Source organism: Tarenaya hassleriana, unplaced genomic scaffold (assembly GCF_000463585.1).
Source record: "Tarenaya hassleriana unplaced genomic scaffold, ASM46358v1 Cleome13, whole genome shotgun sequence".
Classification (NCBI taxonomy): domain Eukaryota; kingdom Viridiplantae; phylum Streptophyta; class Magnoliopsida; order Brassicales; family Cleomaceae; genus Tarenaya; species Tarenaya hassleriana.
The window spans coordinates 1,152,939-1,170,438 of NW_010963495.1; the positions used below are offsets into that span (position 1 = coordinate 1,152,939).

Genomic DNA, 17,500 nt, shown 5'->3' on the forward strand with positions numbered 1-17,500 from the left:
GTATTTATAGAAAGGGGGGGGGGGGATTGAAGGAGGCACCTGAACTAATGTTACCAGTAGAGCTGGGTGTTGCAGGAGAATCCGAAGGAGAACCCCAGCAAAGCCCCATCGTCAACACGTAAATCACCAAAGCTCAAACCTTTTTCTTTTCCTTTTAGGACCAAAATATATATATATATATATCTGTATCAGACAAATTCTTTGTCAGGAGCTTTTTTTTTACAGAACCCTAAAAAGAATGGTGTCTGAAAACGGAAACCGGGGGTTAAAAAAAGAAGAGGACAGACGACGAACGTATGAAATGGGTTACGATTCTTGTGATATAATTGACCATTAAACACCAAAATGCGAAGGGCCCTTTTTCTTGTTGACGAAATTTCTTGATTGCTCCCTATTTGACCACTGGATGGAACGATAAGGAAGTGGGTTTTTTCTCCATTCGTTTTTTGACTTTTGAAAAGGATCCATTATTCAGTAAAATCATAATGTTCAAATCTTTTTACGCTCAAGTTGGAGAATATATATATATATATATATATATATATATATAACCAGAATTAGTCTGTGTAGAGTCAGAGAGTGGTGGGGAAGAAGGAGAAGAAGAGAGGAAATTCCAAAAAAAAAAAAAAGGAAGTCAAAAGTCAACTGATGGAAAAATGTTTTTGGACGCGAAACATAAATTACATAGCAATCCAACGCATTTTCTTCCCCCCCTTTTGTTTTTCTTTTTTGGCTGCAAGCAATTTTGCTGTGAATGCAGAGGTTGACGTATAACTAATTATAGAGCAATATGAAATCAGAAAGATTATTAATCTCGGTCTATGGAATTTAATCTTTGAAAATGCTTACGATATCAAGGCGTCTTTTTTTTTTATATAAAATGTAGGTTACGTTATTTTGTTTAACGAACAAATGTATCTTCCATAATACCATTAAACACTATTATTGGTAGACAAATGATTTATTCTTTTCATAATTTTTATGATATACAATAATTCAAACAATCTAACTCTTTGTTTTTCACGATTTTTTTTTATTAATATGGACAATAGACAATTCATTTGCTTTGCTTAAAAGTTTCATCAACTTTTCATCCCATAAACATTCAAGTGATCGTTGATTATGATTTCAAATTTTAGGATTATTTATTAATCGTGAGACTTGGACCCACCGTTTATTCGGACCATCTATGTGCACTATTATATATATATCTCTTTATTGAATTCACTCATCACCAATATAGTTTTTTTTTTTAACTATTTGACTTTAGGCATTTGCTCACACGTTTTTCCTCTGTAAAATAATTTTACAACATCCAAAAAAAATATTTTTTAATCATTTTAGCGGTAAATTTTAGTAATCAATTCTAAGGACTAGAAATCGAATAACGCAAGTATCACAAATACAAAACAAGATTAAGGTGTTGAAGATTAAGGTGTTGAATGGATGTGGTTTTTATTTTGAGTTTTTGGATTTAGTTTTTGGTTTTTAGATTTTAGTTTTTGGTTTTTGGCTTTTGGTTTTTATACATTTGTAAATCCAAAAAAAATATAGCTTTTAGTTTTTAAAGTGGTTTTCGTTTTTAAGAAAACCAAATTTAAAAAACTTGATTGACAATTTTTTGAGTTTTTAAAATCTAAATGAAGAAATATAGAATATACCAATAGATTTGAGTCTGAAATGAGGAAGAAAGCTTAGAATTAAAAGAAATACTCTATATGTTTTTTATTCAGACTTATTTTTCATACAACGAAAGTTCACAATGATATATACAAGAGGACATGTCAACGGCACTTTGAACAATAAGGAAATAATATAATTATAGATATTATGGTATGGAAATAAGGTAATTTAGAAAATATACTAGATAACTTATAGAAATAATAATATATAGGATGCCAAACTTCTGTTCGTTGCCTTATTGTCCAGCCTATATCACGTCCGTGTATCTTCCTTTCCAAGTTGAGAGTTACGGTCCATATCGGTGTACTCATCAGAATTTTCTTCATGCATACGCTTGAAGTTTCCATGCACCACCGTGTATGTTACCTTCGTTTCTTCATTCTCAACATTCCCCCTCAAGATTGGTGTGGAGGAATGCCGAAAAAAAACCAATCTTGACTGGTGAATACCTTCATGGTTGTAAAAGTCCGTCCATGTGTATTGTATCGTCTTCTTTTGCATTAGCATCATAACTATTTCCCCCTCAAGCATGCCATCCATCTTTTGATTGGTTTGTAAATCCTGTAAACACTCACCAAAGAGGTCAAAAAACACAAAGGAGGCCAATGCACTCCGATTTACACAATAAAGTGAAAGTAATGTTACAAAAATATGTCTATAATCGTATAATAGAAGATGAAGTGTTTTATGGTTATAAAACGTGACTTCTAATGCGTAAAACTTATCATAAGAATCTGTTCTAACATGCTTTGTACCGTGATGATTGTTGAAATCATTTTGTGCAAGTAAAATAGTATCTGGAGATATGATATTCTCTACGAAATTTTCATGCAGGATTTGTATTTGATTATGTTTCCTCTTATATATTAAATGAATGAAATTGTCATGTGTGATAAAATCTCTAGAATATGAAAAGTTTTGCTAAACTTTCATGGTGGTGCATTCAAAAACAAACATGATAAAGAAAATCTGGGAAAACAAAGTGAATGCAACAATGTTGTATTTGAATGCAATCCAAGTATACATAAATTTATATGCTTGATTAAAAACATGTAAGAATGGTCCAGGATCAAAACAAAAAATGAATGGACAATAAGAGATACCTAGCCTAGAGTTCTCATAATTCATAGGAAAAATATTCATATTTTTCGGCCAAAATTGCTCACCACACATTCCCCCTCGTCGAGATGCTCCAGAGGCATTGTAGACGAAAATGAGAGAGCTAGAAACGTTCTTGACATACTTTTGGACTACCTTTTGTCCAAACAAATTCATAGACAACGGAGAATCAAATTGGAACTCAAATGAAAAAGGTTGTAGAGATAACCGAATTGGTGAGGCTACGAGCGTTGTGTCCATGGTCCTCGCTTCATTGTGGGAATTCATTTCCTCATGGAAGTCGTCCACCATGTTAGCTTGCTCCGTTCGTCCCTCATCTTCTCGCGGTTCATCGATTGTGTCATCTTGTTTGTTTTCTTTAGAAACTTTTTCATTGGTGATTGCATATTGGTCCTCTTCGGAATGCACCACCTTGTCCTCATCATTATGTTGAATATTCAAGGCTTCTTTTTCTAGCCCCTGCAAAACTTGAGCACAAAAACCATAATATGCATTGTTGTAATATTCAGTTTCGGTGTACTTACATGTTTCTCTCCCTTTTAGCATCCTTTCAAACTCCAACTTGCTCACTCTCGCCCTTACTTCTGTAATGGATGGTACTGGTTCCTCTTGGAGGATTTGAAAGCACAATTCATTGAATGATCCATCAAGCATAGAAAGGTACACAAGAGTGGCATTGATTTGAAATCTATTTGTGCTACAAGAGGCGGGATAGAAATTTTCGAGTTGTTGCCAAAGGATTTTGCTCTCACTTTTCATCTCTTCCAATGTCATTTCATATGTGACATTTTTTATGAAGTTGAGAGCTCTGACACAAGTAAAAGATTGCAAAATTTTTGCAACTCTCTTTGGCATATGAAACTCCATTGGAGCTTTTGGTTTTGGTTGCGGAAGCAAAAAAAAAAATCAATATTCAGAGAGGTCAAAGGACCTTAGTGCTCTGATACCATGAAGAAATATAGAATATACCAATAGATTTGAGTCTGAAATGAGGAAGAAAGCTTAGAATTAAAAGAAATACTCTATATGTTTTTTATTCAGACTTATTTTTCATACAACGAAAGTTCACAATGATATATACAAGAGGACATGTCAACGGCACTTTGAACAATAAGGAAATAATATAATTATAGATATTATGGTATGGAAATAAGGTAATTTAGAAAATATACTAGATAACTTATAGAAATAATAATATATAGGATGCCAAACTTCTGTTCGTTGCCTTATTGTCCAGCCTATATCACGTCCGTGTATCTTCCTTTCCAAGTTGAGAGTTACGGTCCATATCGGTGTACTCATCAGAATTTTCTTCATGCATACGCTTGAAGTTTCCATGCACGTCACCGTGTATGTTACCTTCGTTTCTTCATTCTCAACACTAAAAACTCCCAAAAGCCTTGCCATTCAACACCTAAATAATTAGTTTAAGAATATTCGATACTGAATTAATTATAAACATAATGTGTTAAATAATTGGTGTGCCGTGTGCGTAAAACAATTGATTTGGAAAGAGACTCAAACCAAATGTTTTTAGAAAGACTCCAAACTTTTTATTTAACGTATTTGAATTGGTAAAAACAAAAATTGCGCGTCACCGCAAAGCCTTATTTCAATTAATTTTTGGGCTTATTAATGGGCCTTTAATGGGCCCGTTATAGACCCATTGGACATGAAAACAACGCTTTTCGGTAATGTTGGATACATATACATGTCGTGTATACGAAATCAATAAGATGGGTATCTGTCTGATATTACAGCATAACACAGTCCATCTTGCAAACGTACGTGCAGATAAAATCATTAGAGATTATTATTATTTATTATTCAAAATTAGTGGGATATATAATCATTACGATAACTTGATATAATATGTTTTCAAAATTAGTCGATCTACAACATTAGAGTTGTCTCAAATGGGATTATTATTATTATTATTAGTATTATTATTATTATTATTATTATTATTATTATTATTATTATTAGACATGATTCATTGAAACCCATTTCTTTCGCTCGAATTTCTTTTTGACTGATGAGAAACTGTAATGATTCTATTGTGTGAGACTCTCATTGTGTCGGGTATGGTCACCGAACCAAATAAATCCTTGGTACAATAAATTAATAATAAGCATTCGATATATACATGTGTATATATAGGTGTGTGTGTGTGTATATATATAAAGGTGGGTCTTATGCTATATTATTACTATAACAAGTGAAGCCCGTGATTTTGCAAGACATCAAATTGTCAAAAGCAAAAGTGGGCTTTGATTGTTACAAACGGTTGTTGGAATGTTGAAATTCAGCGGGTTTCGGACATAATCAAAACAAAATTTTAAAAAAAATTCCATGATATTGTTATTGTTGGAATCTCATCAATTTCACTAACCACAGTAATTAATTTAAACCGGAAAGATTCTTCCCATTTGAGATATTATAATTTGAGGTTGCCATTTCGATTCGACTTAGATATTAAACAAATCAATGTAATCAAATTATATTAGAGTACAATGTAACGTATATAATAATTACGAAGAAAATAAAATTAAATGTTTAGAGATGATTTTCTTAACAACTCCAGTACAAATTTAATATAAAATTCGAATCAACATATTTTTGTTTTAATTCTTATAGGAGATGATATTTACTTCAAAAAAATCAAACAAAGAAAATCATGGTGAGGGTGCTTTATGAACACATACCTCTCTCTAAGAAAGGATACTCTCTCTCTAAATATAATTATCAGCTAGATGCCAAAAACACTTTCATTTATTTTACAATTCATTCATCTGACATTATTGATCCCTCCAATTTGAATTAATTTGATATATATATATATATATATATATCATAATTAATGCGTTCATGGGGAATTGGTAATGATTATTGTTTACATATGGACCCTTCTCTTAGCTGTGGATCACAAACTTTTCTCCTTTTTTTTTTTTTACTTGTCCCGAAAAATTTAAAGGTGAGACATTGTCTCCACCGTCAGTCACGTCATTCATAATAATAATAATGAAAAAAGAAATGAAAAAAAAGGAAATGATTTTCTTATTCTAAACATTAAAGGGGCAAAAACAATAAAGGAGGTCAAACAATCTACCCAAATTGCCTCACAATCAATTAATTAATTATATCTATTATTATTATTATTATTATTATTATTATTATTATTATTATTATCGTTATCTCTGCTTAATGAAGATGCTTAACTTATAAAGGTGAGACAGTTTCTCAATTTAACGATCATTTTTTTTTACCAATTCCACATTGATTGCTCCTAGCAATGATCATTTACATTATACCATATTAGCTTTGAGGTATGAAAAAAGATTTTAAGTATTGTATTTTGGTCTTGAATAATTGGAGTTTTTTTTTTTGAAATTTTTAGAATCCTAAAACCTAAGAAGTAACTGTTTAAATTTTTATAAATTTAGTTTTCTAAAAATTTGAAAATCCGTTTTGGTAAAAAAAATCAATAAAAATCAAAAACTACATTTTTTGAATTTATAAATATTATAGAATCTAAAAATTAAAAACCAAAATCCAAAAACTAAACCAAAAACTCAAAATAAAAATCATGTTTATACCCTTTAATTGTTAGCTCACTTCTATTGGCACGAATTTATGTTTTTTTTTTGTGTGACATATTAAAATAATTAATTATAATTTATAAGAGCATTAGTATACATAGGGCTACTTTTGTTATTGACAGATATACAGGTGTTGAAAAGTTGGAAATTGACCAGTTGACATAACCCGTGTGTCATCAGACACCTTTCATTAGTTATGGACAGTTAGTTGTTTGAAATTCAAAACTTCAAATTGTTTTTATGTGACAGAAGTCAGCTTATTATATTAAAAAAAAAATACTATATGAATAGGAAGCCTTCGTTAAATAAAAATACTTTAAATAATCATTATTATGTTAAAAACAATATTAACGTGGCTACAGTCAATTAGCAGCATCTAATGATTACGACTGTTAAAAAATCTGTTGAGAGGTTGGCATAACCACGTCAAGAAAAATATGAAGCATAGGGAAATTAAATGAATTATCTATTATATTTTCAAAACATGTTATTTAAATCAATTTACGATTAGATCATAATTCGGTGAACATTGTATAATCACTGAAACGGGTCCACTTTCAGAAAATGAGAGAACTAGTGTTAGTTAAGCTTTAATTCGAAACATAACGAGAAACTACCAATTTAGAAAATTAAAATGCGTAATTAAGGCCACAAACAATATATATATATATATATATACTATATCGAAACAAAGAAATATATTCAAAAAATAAAGTCTATTAATGTTACACTAATAACCTAATCCTGAACACCAAATGTCTCCGGCAGCCATTATTCCATCATCACCGTCTTCGTCTTCTTCCTCTAGTCCATGCGGTTAGGACCAGAGCAAGCTTTCAGATTAGGGTTCCAGATCCACTGCACCAGAAACCTCCTCCCTCCCTTTCCATTCATATTAAACGTCTTCCCTCCTCTGTCGCTCATCACCTGCCCAATATACCCTCCTCCCCCGCCGCTTCCGTACAACCCCTCGCACAGATCTCCGATCTCCGTCGGTGCCGTCGGATCCTCTCCGGCGTACCAAGCGTTCACCAGCGGGTTCGACGCCACCTCGGCGAGCTCGTGAGCGATCACGCTCACCATACCATCGACACCCATCTCGCCGTTCGGCGGTCGGAGCGCCCCAGGACCGGCGTGGCCCATGTACCCGGGGATGGCAAACGGGTACGCGCAAACCTCCGGACACTGCTTGCCAGAGTTTCCCACCCAAGCGTACGGCATCGTGTATCCAACCATGGAGGGGAAGGTGAAGTAGTGGAATCCGCAGACGGCGCGGCAAAATTCCTGCATCGTGACGTCGTGCGAGGTCAGGACGAGGTACATCCCGTTCCGGTGGTCGACGGGAAAGGATGCCGACTTCGCGGCGGAGGCGATAACCTGCTGGATCGAGAGGCGCGTGAGGTGGATACCGTGGGAGTATCTAGCGTCGTTGTACTCGCCGGCGATGAGCACGGACTTGGAGACGTTGGCACCAGTCTGGTCAGTGTAGAGCGAGGCGGTGCGCCACCACTCGGCGACGGAGGGGGCAGGAACTGCGGCGTCGGAGATGGAGTTGAGGAAATCCCTGATTAGGGCCTTGTGAGGGCGAGACCACCGACCGTACCAGATGAGGTAGATGTTGATCGGAGAAGACGACAGGACCGGACCCATATGGTAACGGAGGTGGACGAGATCCGAAGAACCCTCGAATCGCTTCGAGGAAGTGAGCGAGAGGGTCTTCGGGGGAAGCTTAGGGTTAATCCGCTCAATCTCTCCGGTGACGTCGAAGGGTTGAACAGAGGGCTTTTGCTCGGCTAAAGCGAGCGAACAGAGGAATGAGAGGAGGAGGAGGAGAAGTGATCGGAAAATGGAGAAGGAGATCGGCGACGGAGGAGACATGGCGGCGACGGGAAGGGAGGTGAAGGATAAGGAAAGGGGGAAGAGGGGAATATAAAGGGGGATGGGAAGAATGAGAGGGAAATGGGCTGTTGCCAGCTGCTGAGTGCGTGTCGCCACGCGCTCTCTTTTCCTCTCTGTTTTCTTCGACCATGACATAAAATGGATTCCCATCTTAATTATTGCTTATTAGATCGACATCAAGAAAAAAAAATTAATCGGACAATACATTCTTTAACCGTAACATTATAAGATCGAATGTTTTGTTTTTACATTCATAAAAACTATATAATGCAATACTAATGGTTTTATAATTTGTTACCATAAAAAAATATTTCTGCTATTATTAAATTGGTGTTACTGATGTGGCATTAATATGACATTGACATCGATTTACCAATGTAATACGTAAATCCTTATCATATGATTCTATTGTTACGTCAAAGACGTTAAAAGATGGTTTTTCAAAAAAAATCTTATATTTTCCATAATAGTTTATGATGGTTGGAATATAGTATTTTTTTTTAAATAAAAATCGTGGGTTTTCATTTATATATGTGTTTAATATCTATAGCATGGAGATGCATGGAGTTAGGGTTTTAGTTTCCAAGGTTAGATCATATGTTCAATTAAGAAAGAAAATAAATATTTTTTTATTGATCTTTGAAATTGGATATGGACCGATTTGATATTTTTCATTGAAACTTTCGAAATGCCAGCCATGCATTTCGTTGCTGGGGGAATAATATCTAAGGGCTATTACATGTTTCCCCACCCCATCGAACAATAATTTCGGCCCCTTTTTTGTTGTTACGGTGGCCCATCCCTGGCTTTATGGTCGAATGTCTTCATATTTATAATGCCACATGAATCTATATAGTAGATATTTTACATCTTTCATTCCCCTGTTTTTTTTTTCCCATCAACTTTGTATTTCATAAATATTTTGTAATGCGCGTTATAAAATGCTAGGATTTATGGACACTTGACCCGATACACATGTATTTAAGAGGGACACGTGGTTCCGGTGACAAATTTTATAATATTTCATTTACAAAAAAAAAAAAAAAAAGAAAATCATGTATGTTGGTGATAATTTTTTTTAGTCCATGTCTCAATCAAAAAGTAATAAGCTACTCGTGTCGCCCCAAGATAAAATTTTAGATCAATCTGAAATTTATATTCAATATTAGGGTAATATTAAGTTTCAAGAAGTTTAGGCAAAATCTGAAATTTCAGATAAATATGCGCTCGCGGGTATATATATATATATATATATATATATATATTCATTGCACGTGTCACGTGGCCATTCGAAACGGCGTCGTTCCAACTGATTTCGTTCTCGCCACACCAGGAGGAGTTCAGCAATGGCGTCGATTCTCTCGAAGAAGGGGAGGAGAAGAAGAAAGAGAAGTACACATTGAAGGAGCTCAAGCCATTGGGTCACGATCTCTTATCTTCACGGCCTCACATCAACAACCTCCTTCTCCTTCTCTCCTTCGTCTCGCCGGATTCTCCGCCTCAGTTTGTCGTCGGATCCCTCCTCTCCCTTCGGTCCTTCTTCACCCCCTCTTATCCATCTGCGTCCATCGTCTTCTTCCTCTTCGTCAAAGCGGCGATTCTTCGGAGAATGCGGGAGAAGATGACCCCCCAAGTTATTTACAGACCTTGGTTGAGGTCCAAATTTGATGAGTTCATGAAGCTTCTCATCGATTTTCTGGACTCCGAGCAATACGAGATTGCTTTGAGGGTAAGTTTCTCTATATCTATCTCGGTGTGTTCATGTGATTTGCTGGGATTTAGGGTTTTCCCAAGATTTTCGTTGCGTTGCTGTTAAATTTTCTTTCTACTAAGATGGGAATTCGGAAGTTGAAGAACAAAGCTTCTGTTCGCTTATCAAATTTCAGTTTTTTTAGTCTCGTGACAATTCATCTGAATGCTAATTTCTCGTTCAAAGTAGCATTTGCTTAACAATGATCATTGCCCTTTGCTTCCTGTGTCTGTACGTAACATTCGGTTGATTCCCATGATCATGTTTCTGCAGTGGCTAAGGATGCTTTCTTGGATATTCCTACTTTGAAGTACACTGATGTTGGGGATGTCTTTTACCCTTTTCCTTTCTGCTGCCTTAGCATTCTCCTGTTTTGTTTTCATTTGGATTAGGGTTAATTTCTCAGATCAACCCTTCTGTTTCTGCAAGTTGGTTTTACATATATCAGCAGCATGGAGTGGATCTGGCAATTTTGTCTTTGTTTATGATCATGTTGAAAGTTCCTTTACCATGTTATCTCCATGTCTAAAAGAATCACTGGTATTTTGTTTTCAGTTGGAGAAACTCTCAGGTAAAATGCACCATGCTGAGGAGGAACATGGCAAGCAACGATGTGAGTTTTCACATGCAAGTTCTATGTATTCATTTCGAATCCCTCGATATTCCAGTTCTGCTTCCTCGGTTAAAGATTAGCGTAACCTCTAATATATTTCCATCAACAATTCTAGAGGCTTTATCCAGCTCGCAAAAGGCACGGATTTCATTTCTCAGACTGCCTCTTTCATCTATCCACCATTGGTTCCTTTGGTGGTTTTTCAGGTATATGGAAATTCTAATCAATGGTTGCTGAAATTTTACAGCTTTCGGTTTCCTTGGTTCATGCATTATGTATATTTTTACAACAAACGGAAGAAAAGATTAAAGAGGTAGCAAGATGATGGTGATGGATAATAGCATCTCCTGCCTCTGAAAGAGAGAAGAGAAGGAAACAGTGGTGAACTAAGCGAGGTCACTTTTTGTGCAGGAGATCACTGGAAACACCACCATGAAAGAAAACACAGAAGCTGATGAATCAGAACAAGAAAACTCATGAAGGAAAAGCCAGGTGTTGACTGTTTCAACTGTACCGAAAGTGATCCCAAGAAATCCAGTGCATTGAATTAGATTTTTATATCTCACCCACATTTGGGATGTTCAACTGGTAAAGGAGGGAGTAAACTCCATTCACCTGGAGTTTACAATCTTCTGGAAGATGTAATCGAATTAAAAGTCTGATGAACTTCCTGATTATAAAAAAAAAACAAGTTTTTCATATCTTCGGTTTCCAGGAAAAAAGAAAATCTCAGGAGATCAAACATGAACAAATCGTTGATCTTTTTGAATGGTGAAGGGTGAAACAACAAACTCGTCTGGCATTCTACAAAGCAGATCCGACATCTCTGATGGACACAGCTTGATATGTCTTGGAAAAATCAATCTTAGGGTTTCTCATTAGCTACGCATGTATGTATACAAAGTTGGAGAGAGTACTTAACAAGGAAAAAGGAAATATGAGCCAAATAAGGAAACTATACAAATCCTAATATATTTACATATCGTAATACTCCCCCTCAAGTTGGCGTGTAGTAATCACGAACACCCAACTTGCCAAGAAGATAACCAAATGTAGAATGTCCAACCGCCTTAGTGAATATATCCGCTAATTGCTCGGTCGTTCGTAAGTAAGAGAATGAGATACGTCCCGCCTTCCATTCGTCCCGAATAAAATGACAATCAACATCGATATGTTTGGTTCGTTCGTGGAAGACTGGATTCGAAGCAATATGGAGGGCCGATTGGCTATCACAATGCAAATGAACCGGATCATGATGAGTGACTCCTAAGATAGACAATATCTCACGGAGCCATATCACCTCACAACATGTGAAAGCCATGGCGCGGTACTCGGCTTCTGCAGATGAACGAGAGACAGTGGGTTGCTTCTTTGTCTTCCAAGATATCGGCGAAGACCCTAGAACCACAACATAACCTGAAAGAGAGCGTCGAGAGATAGGACAAGCAGCCCAATCTGAATCACAATAGGCTGTCATACGCAAAGAACTATCAGCCCGCAGAAGAATTCCTTGACCGGGACAACCCTTCAAATATTTCACCACTCGTAAAGCCGCATCCCACTGATCAACACGAGGTGCATGCAGAAATTGAGCCAATATGTGAACAATATATGAGAGTTCAGGTCGAGTGATGGTAAGATAAACCAATCGACCAACCAAACGCCGATATTTTTCCGGGGATTCAAACACAGGTGCTGTAGAAGAAACAAGCCTGTGATTCTGATCAACAGGCAATGTCGTCGGCTTGGCACCCATAAGTCCACATTCATCGATAATATCCAAGGCATATTTCCGTTGGGTAAGAAAAATACCTTCAGAACTTCTTGCAACTTCAATCCCAAGAAAATATTTAAGAGTTCCAAGATCCTTCATGTGAAAACATTGATGCAAATATGCCTTGAATTGTGTAATAGCAGTTGTGTTGTTACCACCCACCAATAGATCATCAACATAGACGAGAACATGTAACCGAACATCGCCTCGTATAAAGGAGAACAAAGAATAATCGGAATATGACCGAACAAAACCAAACCGAAGAAGAGCTTGCATGAGCTTTTCGAACCAACATCGTGGAGCTTGTCGTAATCCATAAAGAGACTTATGAAGACGACAAACCTTAGATGTATCATCTGTCTGGAACCCCGGTGGAAACCGCATATACACTTCCTCAGCCAAATCGCCATGTAAAAATGCATTGTGAACATCCATTTGATGGACTTCCCAATCTTTGATAGCAGCAACAACAAGAAAAGTACGAACTGTAGTCATTTTAGCAACAAGGGCAAATGTCTCAGTGTAATCAATACCTTCTTTCTGATGATTTCCAAGAATAACAAGACGAGCCTTATATCGCTCGATACTACCGTCAGACCGATGTTTTATTTTGTATACCCATTTGCATCCAATGGCCTTCTTTCCAGTCGGAAGATCTTCCAAAGTCCATGTATTATTTGCTGCAAGAGCTTGCAATTCATCGTTCATAGCATCACGCCACTTAGCATTGTGTTTTGCATCGTGATATGAAGTAGGTTCATGGGCATCTGTAACTGCGGCTAAGAAGGAGCGAAACTGCGGCGAGAACTTATCATAAGAGATATAGTTAGCTAATGGATAAGCACACGTACCTGAAGAACCTGAAGAGGAGAAGAGTGAAGTGTGATCGGGGGTCTTGTTTCGTGCATGATATGAAACGTAAGGCTGGAGACGGACAGACGTTTGCTTAGTACGAAGGCCTCTACCAAGTTTCTCAGGTGTGTCATCTCGATCATCAAGAGAAACAATCTCACTCGGCAAAACATGTTGGTCCGAGACGACGTTAGAATCATACACAACAGTCGAGTCACCATCTGAGGGAAGAACCATAGATGCAGGTAAAGAATCCAAACTACTCTCTGATTGTTGTGGAGGAGACGACACATCAGAACTCCCCCTCACCGAAGCTGTAGGTGGTCTAAAATAACCAACAAAATCATCAAAATCGTACCGAAAGTGATGTGAACCATTTGCAGGTGACAAAACTTCCGTGATAGTCGAGGCTTCAATGGCAGCAAAAGGAAATGAATCTTCTTGAAAAACGACGTCTCTTGAGTAGAAACATTCATGAGCATCAATATCAAAAACTCGCCATGCTTTCTTTCCATCCGGATAACCGAGAAACATGCACTTTCGACTACGTTCCCCGAACTTATCCCGATTTTTCGTGTGAACGAAACAAAGACAACCAAATACCTTAAGATGTTCATAAGAGGGAATCTTGTTAAACAAGAGTTCATAAGAAGATTTACCATTAAGAACATCAGAAGGTGTCCGGTTAATGAGATATGCCGCCGTGAGAACACAATCGCCCCAGAACTCGATCGGTAAGTGAGCTTGAAAACGAAGTGCTCGAGCAATATTTAATAGATGACGATGTTTTCGCTCGACACGTCCATTTTGTTGCGGTGTGTCCACACACGAAGTCTGATGAATAATGCCATACTGAGCAAAATAAGATCGCAATGGTAAAAACTCAGTACCATTATCTGTGCGGACAATCTTAACGTGTTTGTCAAATTGTCGCGAGACCAAGGAGCAAAAGATCGGTATAATAGAAGCAACCTCTGTCTTAGACTTCATCAAATATATCCATGTAGCTCGTGAATAATCATCCACCAGAGTAAGAAAAAATCGTTCACCGGTACGAGTCGGTATCAGATAGGGACCCCAGACATCGCAATGTATAAGAGCAAAAGAATCCTCAGCTTTATTAGAACTATCTGGAAAAACACCGCGAGTCTGTTTCGAAAGAAAACACACATCACATGGTTTTGTCTTATTCGTACTACAATCAATAACCCCAGATAAACGAGAAAAGATCTTGTCCGAAGGATGACCAAGACGGCGATGCCAGAGCTCTGACTTATTGGAAACAGAAAGAAGATTTGCCTGCACCTTGTGCACTCCTCGAAACATGTAGACCCCGTCACACTCTTCACCCGCACCAATCAGGATCTTCGTGGAACGGTCCTGTATCACACATAGCTTATCAGTAAACGTGATAAAAACACGACATACTCTGCAATAATTTCGCCACCGAAATCAAGTTGCAAGTAAGCGACGGTATAAACAAAACGTCATGAAGGATAAAATTATCAGCAATAATGATGTCTCCAATGCTTGAGGCTGCAGTCTGAGATCCGTTTGGAAGATCAACCGGGTGTGAATGAATTGACTTAACATTCACCATAAGAGCTAAGTCACCTATCATGTGGTGAGAAGCACCTGAATCGATAATAAAATCAGTATGACATGCGTTACCAGTAGTGCGGTCCGATGATGGTTGTCTCTGTGCACCTAAAAGGGTCAGGAGTGCATGATATTGGTCAGTGTTGAGACCGGGAATCACGCTCACATCCGAGGATTGAACAGCCGATGCAACTGTAGTAGAAGATGTCGGACTAGCTTGGATAGAATTAGCCATTCCTCGTCCTTTTCCGCGTCCGCCGGTAGAGCTTCTTCCACGTCCGTGACTTCCACGTGGCCTATCACCCCACCAATCGGGATAACCATTCAAGGAAAAACAACTCTGCATTGCATGTCCAACTCGTCCACAATGTGTGCATGTCAAAGAATCATCTCGTATGCGAGTAGCCGCAACACGAGGTGATTGGGCTGCAAAACTCAATCCCGCGAGACGTTCTTCCTGTTTGTTCACGACGGTGAACTGCCTCTCTGCTTCGACCACAATAGCATATGCCGAGTCGATGTCCGGTAAAGTCCTCATCGCCATTATGTTCGTGCGGATATGTCCAAATCGAGTAGTGTCGAGCCCCATGAGAAATTGATGGAGACGTTCTTCATCTCTCTCTTGAGCTAATTCCGCCGTAAGTGTGCCGCAACGACATGATTTGAGAGGCTTGTAATTGGCTAGTTCTTGCCACATTCTCTCGAGCTTGCCGAAGTAGTCACACACAGATAATCCCTCTTGTCGACAATTCGCAATTTCATGTCGGAGTTGAAGCACACGAGTTGAGTTTCCGAGGGACATACGTCTACGTATGTTATCCCAAAGTTCCTTTGCAGTCGATCCATAAGCAAACGAAGAGCGAAGAGACGGTGATATGGTATTCATAATCCAGGCCATGAGCATCGAGTTCACCGCCTTCCAACGATTATAATCCAAAGTACCTGATTCGGGTTGCTTGATATCATCGTCAATAAAATTCAACTTCATCTTTGCGCTTAAAGCATTGCGCATCGCCTCACTCCATTTGTCGTAGTTTTCTTTCGTCAATTCCACCGTAGAAATAATCATACCCGGATGATCTGCAGGATGGACATGAAAGAGAGACACAGCCTCGGTCTCCATAGACACACCATACCCGGATCTCCGATTTTCCTTCTTGCCGGTCACGGCCGCAGAAGAATCACCAGACACGGTGATTTGTTTGGGACCAGTCACGGTCGTAGGACTCTTCTCATCGTCAGAAGAGTTGGAATGAGTGGAAACCATAGGTAACCAATTTCCAAAGTCTGAAAAAAATAGAAGAAAAAAAACGTGCAACGAAAACAACCCTAGAGTTGCTCTGATACCATGATATGTCTTGGAAAAATCAATCTTAGGGTTTCTCATTAGCTACGCATGTATGTATACAAAGTTGGAGAGAGTACTTAACAAGGAAAAAGGAAATATGAGCCAAATAAGGAAACTATACAAATCCTAATATATTTACATATCGTAATACAGCTGTTGAAGAAAACGCTAACGCGGTTGCAGAACGCCAACGATCTTGGCTGGATTCGAAACTGGATCTTTGAAGGCAGAGGAGGAGGTCCATCAAAAATGCAGAATATGCGTAAGAAACAGAAACTGTGTGAGTGGGTGGGTTTAGATTTTTGAAACGGCTCAGTCACTTTGGCGGGAGGCTTCCTTCCCAAAAGTCCCAACTTGAAGAACCTTTCTCTGTTTCTCTCTCAACGGCTTTAAACACGAGAGAAACATGTGGTTTTGTCTTGTCTTGTTTTTGGTCAAAGCGTTTAAAACGATGGGTAGGATTAGGATGTGTGTCACATGTGTTTCGAAATGCGAAGTAAGGAAAGACCAAAGACTTCGAAAGTGTTTGTTTTTGGAGAGACCCGACGGAATAAATGGAAGATCTCATCTTTTTTTTTTTCTTTTGGATATATGCTTTCTCTTGATCACACGACCCATTTAATGCATGCTAAATAAATAGGCACGTAAAATGGTCCTTTTTAATATAGGAAAGAAGAAAATTGGCTTCTTCTATTGTATTAATTTCGCCAAAACACCCTTTACATTTTCACATATATATATATATTCGTCTTTAAAATTTCTTAAAATCGGCCCACTAAATGGTTCTCCATTGTCATTAGAGATGTAAAACGAACCCGACTTGTGGCCTAGAACCAGAGCCGTCTCATAGATTTGAGAGGCTCTGTTCAATTATGTATTTATTATTTTTTTTTATAATTTTTTTAATTTAATTAATATTTTTTTAAAATAAATATATTATATAATATATACAATTTTATATTATATAAAAATTAAACAAAAATTAGAAAAATATATATTATTTATTACAATAAAATTTAAAATAATTATTACTTATTATTTTTAAAGAGTAATACAAATTAAAATCAAATTTATTGTTATGAAACTTTTGATTTTTATACTAATTTTGTTTATTTTTTAAAATATATAGTGATTAAAAATTATAAACTAAAATTTATAATTTCTATAATATGAAAGATCATTACAATTTAACAAAATTTAATCTTTTAAAATTTTAAATTTATAATAGTTTCTCTTATTTTATTAAAAAATTTAGTAAACTTTA

The 17,500-nt window shown here is 37.1% G+C and overlaps 2 protein-coding genes across 2 annotated transcripts in view; both read right to left on the reverse strand.

Moving 5' to 3' along the window:
* The window catches only part of LOC104807402 (probable serine/threonine-protein kinase Cx32, chloroplastic), a 2,693-nt gene extending 2,231 nt beyond the window's left edge, over positions 1-462 (reverse strand). The window contains exon 1 of the mRNA XM_010532661.2: positions 40-462. Within this exon, the coding sequence (XP_010530963.1) occupies positions 40-109 (70 nt within the window). The 5' untranslated portion in view covers positions 110-462. The remainder of the gene's footprint in view (positions 1-39) is intronic.
* A 6,518-nt stretch (positions 463-6,980) lies between these two features.
* Positions 6,981-8,316, reverse strand: LOC104807403 (protein EXORDIUM-like 5). Its single transcript, XM_010532662.2, has one exon. The coding sequence runs from the start codon at positions 8,277-8,279 to the stop codon at positions 7,206-7,208; it is 1,074 nt and encodes a 357-aa protein (XP_010530964.1). The 5' UTR covers positions 8,280-8,316; the 3' UTR covers positions 6,981-7,205.
* Between the last annotated feature and the right edge of the window lie 9,184 nt (positions 8,317-17,500).